Source organism: Mandrillus leucophaeus, unplaced genomic scaffold, assembly GCF_000951045.1.
Source record: "Mandrillus leucophaeus isolate KB7577 unplaced genomic scaffold, Mleu.le_1.0 Scaffold8, whole genome shotgun sequence".
NCBI lineage: Eukaryota > Metazoa > Chordata > Mammalia > Primates > Cercopithecidae > Mandrillus > Mandrillus leucophaeus.
The window spans coordinates 912,857-918,930 of NW_012108696.1; the positions used below are offsets into that span (position 1 = coordinate 912,857).

The 6,074-nt window shown below is 61.4% G+C and overlaps 1 protein-coding gene across 1 annotated transcript in view; it reads right to left on the reverse strand.

The window, feature by feature from the left end:
- PIP5K1C (phosphatidylinositol-4-phosphate 5-kinase, type I, gamma) overlaps positions 1-6,074 on the reverse strand; it is a 34,113-nt gene that overhangs the window by 21,615 nt on the left and 6,424 nt on the right. The window contains exons 4-5 of the mRNA XM_011967455.1: positions 5,248-5,365; positions 805-957 (exon numbers count right to left, since the gene is read on the reverse strand). Coding sequence (XP_011822845.1) covers positions 805-957; positions 5,248-5,365 — 271 coding nt within the window. The remainder of the gene's footprint in view (positions 1-804; positions 958-5,247; positions 5,366-6,074) is intronic.

The window sequence follows — 6,074 nt, forward strand, 5'->3', positions numbered from 1 at the left end:
AGGACACTGGCTCGCAGAGCCAAAAACACTCACTCTCTGGGCCTTTAAAGATTGAGTTTGCTGAGCCTGATCGAGGGAGCCCGGGCCCCTCACTAAGCATCACAGAGAGTGGATGCAGGAGGGCTCAAAGGAGAAACTGAGTCACAGGTTGCACGGCGCTGCCCAGAGCCGGGCAGCAGCTCAGGCCCGGCCACATAGGAGGCGCCCACCTCATCTGGGCGAGTACCGGAATCCCAGACCAGGGAACACAGCCGCAGCCGCCGGCTCCTCCTCCCGCTCCCGGGGGCCTGACGCGCCCTTTCTGTGAGTCACGCGGGGTGAGGGGGGGGCCGGATGGAGCTGCCTCACGCCTGCCCGAGCAGCTGGTCTTTTGTGGGGTGCCAGCCGGTGGCCCGTCCCCTCCTCTCTGGATCCCTCTGAGGCACCCTTGGGCTGCTTGGGCCTCCGTGGCAGCTGAGAGACACTGTCCACGGGCCGCCGCTTCTGGGGCCCACGGTTCATAGGGTGTGTTGGCCAAGTGGGGATGGGGAGCCAGGCAGGAGCCGATGCCCACCCAGCCCTGCCCGGGGACGGCCCTCAGGGCGTGTGGCCACAGGAGGAAGAGAGGGCAGCTCCTGAACACTGGTGACTAGTGCTGGTGAAGCCTGACGGGGGACCCCCGAGGGTGAGTCCCTGGGGCCCAAGATGCCTCTCGCTGCGCCCCAAGGACACCTGCTTGCCCAAGCCTTGCAGACACCTGCTCCTGTCGGCCGGGAGAAGGGGGCTGATGGAGGAGCCGTCCACCCCGCAGGGCGGGCCACGCACCATGTAGTAGCCGGGGAGCAGCTTCTGCAGGAACTCGGCCTCCTTGTGCATGACAGTCTTGATGATGAACTCGTCGTCACTGGTGACGTAGAAGAGGGAGCCGCTGGCACCCGGGTTGGACAGCTCGATCAGCGGCTCGTTGCACAGGGAATACTGGAAGCAGAGGAGGCGGGTCAGCGGGCCCCGAGCTGCTGGACACACAGATGGCACTGGCTTCCGTCTGCCCAACAGCCCCAGGACCTGACGACGTGTCGCTGCGTTTTACAGATGCGGAAAGAGAGGCTCAGAGAGGGGGAGCGACTTGCCTGAGGCCAGCCAGCAAGGACTGGAGCCTGAGACTGAGCTGACTCTGCAGCCCGAGGGCTGGCCTGCTAGGACGCACTCCCCAGGCTGCCTCCCGCTCTCGTTAGGAGCAGACACCGGATCGTACGGGGGTGCTGACGTGCATGGCTAAGAGGTGCTCCCAGCACCCTGCAGCTGGGTGTGGCCACAACGCCAGCTCTCCCCCATGAGTCACAAGCAGAAGCTGTGGGGTGGAACTCAGGGAAGGCTTCCCAGATGGGCGACAGGCAGCTGGGTACCTGCATATTTGCCCTTCTCTCCTTCCCACCTAGTTCTCTCCTGAGATGCTGATGTGATGGCCGGAACCTCAGCAGCCACACTGGACCAGAAGATAACCTCTGGGATGGAAGCTGCATCTCTGATGGGCAGGCCCCACTCTGGCCCCTGGCACCCCAGTCCAAGCCCTTCCTCCCCACCTCTCTGCCCCTTTTTCTCAGCCCCTGCTGTTTGTTTCATGATGTGCTCACTCTCTCTCTGCCGCCACGCCCTCTCCTAGACATTCGGCAGTAGGTCCGTGGAGGCGAAAGTTTTTTGCGTCACTGACACACGACAGGTGCTCTATTTGTTTTTTTTTTTTGTTTTTTTTTTTTTTGAGACGGAGTCTCGCTCTGCTGCCCAGGCTGGAGTACAGTGGCCGGATCTCAGCTCACTGCAAGCTCCGCCTCCCGGGTTTACACCATTCTCCTGCCTCAGCCTCTCGAGTAGCTGGGACTACAGGCGCCTGCCACCTCGCCCGGCTAGGTTTTTGTATTTTTAGTAGAGACGGGGTTTCACCGTGTTAGCCAGGATGGTCTCGATCTCCTGACCTCGTGATCCGCCCGTCTCGGCCTCCCAAAGTGCTGGGATTACAGGCCAGGTGCTCTATTTGTTAAGGACGAGAGTGAAGATGAGACCCACGGGTGCTATCCTGCGTCTTCTGGGTATGGAACCAATGAAGTGTGCGTGTGGTTAAGGCCATCTGGGTCACGCCCTGCAAAATCCTAACTGGTCGCAGATGAGGTCAGAGCCAGCTCCCTATCAGCGGAGTGAGGCAGGCCCGCCCAGGGTTAACGCTGGGTCCATATCTGCCGGACAACAGAAGGGTGGTCTCTGAGTGCTGAGTGCCGCCTGCCCCGCTGGGAAGAAAGCTGCTGTGCTAAGCAGGTGGGGGGTGTCCCCAGAGTCAGGAGTGGTGGCAAGTAGAAGCGAGGGGAGGCCAGGCACAGCGGCTCATCCAGCACTTTGCAATCCCAGCACCTTGGGAGGCTGAGGATCGTTTGAGCCCAGGAGTTCAAGACCAGCCTGGGCAACAGAGCGAGGCCTCATCTGCACCAAAAAACAAAACAAAACAAAACAAAACATAGGCATGGTGGCGCACATCTGTAGTCCCAGCTACTTGGGAGGCTGAGGTGGGAGGATCACCTGAGCTCAGGAGGTCGAGGCTGCTGTGAGCTGGGACAGCACCACTGCCCTCCAACTTGGGCAACAGAGTAAGAAAGACTCTGTTTCAAAAAAACCCCAACAAGTGAGGGGAACCACCTTTGGAAAATGCTCAAGAGCCAGAGGCTTGAGGTGTGAGTTGGGTCCCCAACGCCACACATGCTCTGAGGTGTGAATGTGCTTGGGGGCCAGAGGACGCCGGAAACATGAAGTCACTTCAGGCCCAGGGCCTGGGAATGCCCCCGTCCCTCCTTGGGCTCAAGTCACCACCCCCGCCCTCCACTGCCCGAGGTGGTCTCGGGCCAGGGAACGGCGCCATCAGTTATCACACGTCGGTCAACACAGGCTGGATTCTGTGGAGTCAGCAACGGCCCTGCCAACCTCGGCAGCTCAGAACAGCGAGCGTCCTTCCTCCTGCACGCGCTGCTTCTGCCATGGCCTGGCTGGGAGTGACGGTGCAGGGTGAGAGAGCCGTGTGGGGTGGACTCAGAGGCTGGAGGGAGATCTGTCCAGGCCACTGCTGTCACCCAGCCCGGCCATCTGCCTGCCTTTCTCCGCCCACAGCCATGAGCCACAAATATCCACGGGAAACACAAAGCCCACGTGGTTCCTCCACCCTTCCCGCCGCAGCAGGACGCCCTCCAGCCTCCCCGATACAGACGCAGCAGTGCAGAGCGAGGGCGGGTCTCTCCTGGGGCTGGTGCCCTCCCTGGGAGGCCAGGGCACCCCGCCAAGCCCTGGGCCACTGTCCTCAGGTCACCTGCAGCAGGGGACGCCCCACGCAGCTGGAGTGTCCCCCCGAGGCACAAATCACTGCTCCCTCTCCACGGTGGCAGGACGGGGAGGCTGATCTCACCCGCAGAGCGGAAAACACTGCGGAAAGGCACGTTCGGCTTTGTGCAAACACCACCGACGACGGAAATTCTGAAGCCACACGGCTCATGGCAGTTGCGGGGCTGTGGCCTCCAGGGGCCTCAGCTGCCACGGGGAAGCAGGCCCCATGAGTGGGTTTCTGAGCCAGGCAGTGCCAGGACAACCCCCCAAGGCCGCCTCCGTCGGTGCTGGGGCTCTCGGCAGCCGTGCCACTGACCTCGGCCTCCTCTCTACCCTCCGCTGACTGCTGGGCAGGGCTGAGCCCCACCCCGCGTCCAACCTCCGCCTTCTCCTTCTTGGCTGTCCTGAGCTGGGGCCTTGCTGGGGCCACCCCTTCTACCAGCGTGGACTGTGACCTCAGCTGTCCAATCAGAGAAGTACCAGCAACCCCCAGTCCCCCCCGAGCCCCACCTGTCCCCACTCAGGTTCAGGGGCCCTGTGGACAGCAACACGCACACTGGCCTGTCCTCCCGCCACTGGCTCATGGCCACACGCACACCACAGCCTGGACAGAGGCTGAGGGTCCCCAGGAGAATTCTCACACTCCTGGGGAGGATTCGGGGGTCACCAACACCAGGCTGGCCCCCAAGACGCTGTGGGCGCACACCCGGCCTGAGGCCCCGGAATGCGGTCTCATCGGGTTCTAGGAGAGACCCAGACGGCCCAGCTCGGCTTGTATCCGTCCACTCCTGCTAACAGACGCGGGCACCGTCTCTGCTATAAGCCAGGCCGCCGCCTCCGATTCCCGGCCGCCTCACACGGGGGCATCCAGGTCACCCGAGGGCCATTTCTAGGCAAAAACCCCAGCTGTCTTTTCACTCCCCACTGCCCTGCCGAGCTCAGGCAAACGCTGGGACGCTGAAGTCAGGAGGCTGGGCCTTGGTGACACAGCCCAGGGGCATGGTGACTCCCGGGCACCTGAACAGGGCTGGAGTTCTCGGGGGGTCGCATGTACCCCCGGCTGCAGCACATGCTCATTCTCCCCGGAAGAGCGCAGCCTCGGGCACTTCCTACAGCCTGAGAGAAACCAAACGCCTGCACGGTCAGCAACCACCACAGGCACAAGGAACCGACCACCGTGGGTGAGGGCAGGATGGGAGAACCACAGGCTCCCGGCCCCGGGGACCGCGCTGCCGTGACAGCCAGAACGCCAACCACACTCGTCTGCGGAGTTCGCGTTTTCCCTGACACAAAGTCCTCAGAATGACCGGCAGGCTTGGGAAAAGGCCACCCGGAGCTTTGAGAAGTGGTGCTGGCGCTGGTGAGCTCCGGGGCCGCCGCTGTGAGCGCCGCCTTCCACACGCCTCTGTCAGGAGCCCGGATGATGGGCTGCTAGGTCAAAGGGGTTGGCCTAGATTTTGACTTTTCTAACTGAAAACAACAAAGCCACGGCTAGAGCTTGGGAGGCCCGACTCTACGCTGGTCCCCAGTGGCACCCACGTCCCAGGGCCTTGTTCTAACCCTAAGTCTGAAGATGGGTCGGTCACTTTGGCACCAGGCTGCAGAAGACTGTACCATCTCTTTGGTGAGTGGACGCTTTGATGACAAGACCCACATGACAAGGAATGGAGGAGGCTCCCAGCCAACGTCAGCCAGGACGGAGTTCTGCAGCCGCCAGCGATGTGAGCTTGGAGGCCGATCCCTCCCCCTTCCCCAGTGAGTCTCACGGAGACCCCGGCCCCGAACCTCACCACAACCCTACACCAGGAACCCAGGGAGGCTGCCCCCAGTGCCTGACCCACAGACCCTCCGAGACCCAACACATGTTCTGTTTCAAGCCAGGAAGCCCGTAATAGCAAATACGCTTACCAAGTAATCGTCTGGCCGGATCCCGAAGAGCTCCCGGAAGTAGCGGAAGGCGACAGGTGCATAGGTCTTGAAACGGAAGTCCTGGAAGTGGTGGGCGGGGGTGAGGTTGCTGCCTTCACTGTGGAGGAAGGACAGGAGGAAGCCTGTGAGGGGGGTGGGCACCTCTCCCCCACCCCTGCCATGGCCCCTCCTAGTGCCTCTAGCGGCTCAGCTCCAAGGCTTCCTGGAAATGGCCCAATCCCACAAGCAACATGCGGCTCCTGATGGAACTGTCCCCCAGTAACCATCCTCTCTTCTTTCATTAACAATGGGGCCCACAGTGTTGGTCAGGCACATGGCTGCCAAGAATAGGACCACACCGCCCCAGGTTCTTGCAGCTTGGTGTGGTCATGTGACTGCACCCAGCCAATGACACAAGTGCAGCAGAAACACTGGTTATGTTCTAAAGGGAAGGGTTGTGTTGTTCTCCTTCTCTTTCCTCCTGTGGCTGGAATGCAGCCGTGATGGCAGGAGCCTGGGCAGCCACCTGGGGCCACCGGTCACAGAGCTGTATATTGAGGATGGTGGTGTGGGGTAACCAGAAGGATCCCAGGACCCCAACACCATGGAGCCTCCTGACCAGCCCTGCACTGCCCGCTGGTATTTGTAGATTAGAAAAGAGCTAACTTCTATCTTTTCTTTTTCTTGTTTTTTTTTTTTTGAGACGGAGTCTCGCTGTGTCACCCACGCTAGAGTGCAGTGGCCGGATCTCAGCTCACTGCAAGCTCCACCTCCCAGGTTTACGCCATTCTCCTGCCTCAGCCTCCCGAGTAGCTGGGACTACAGGC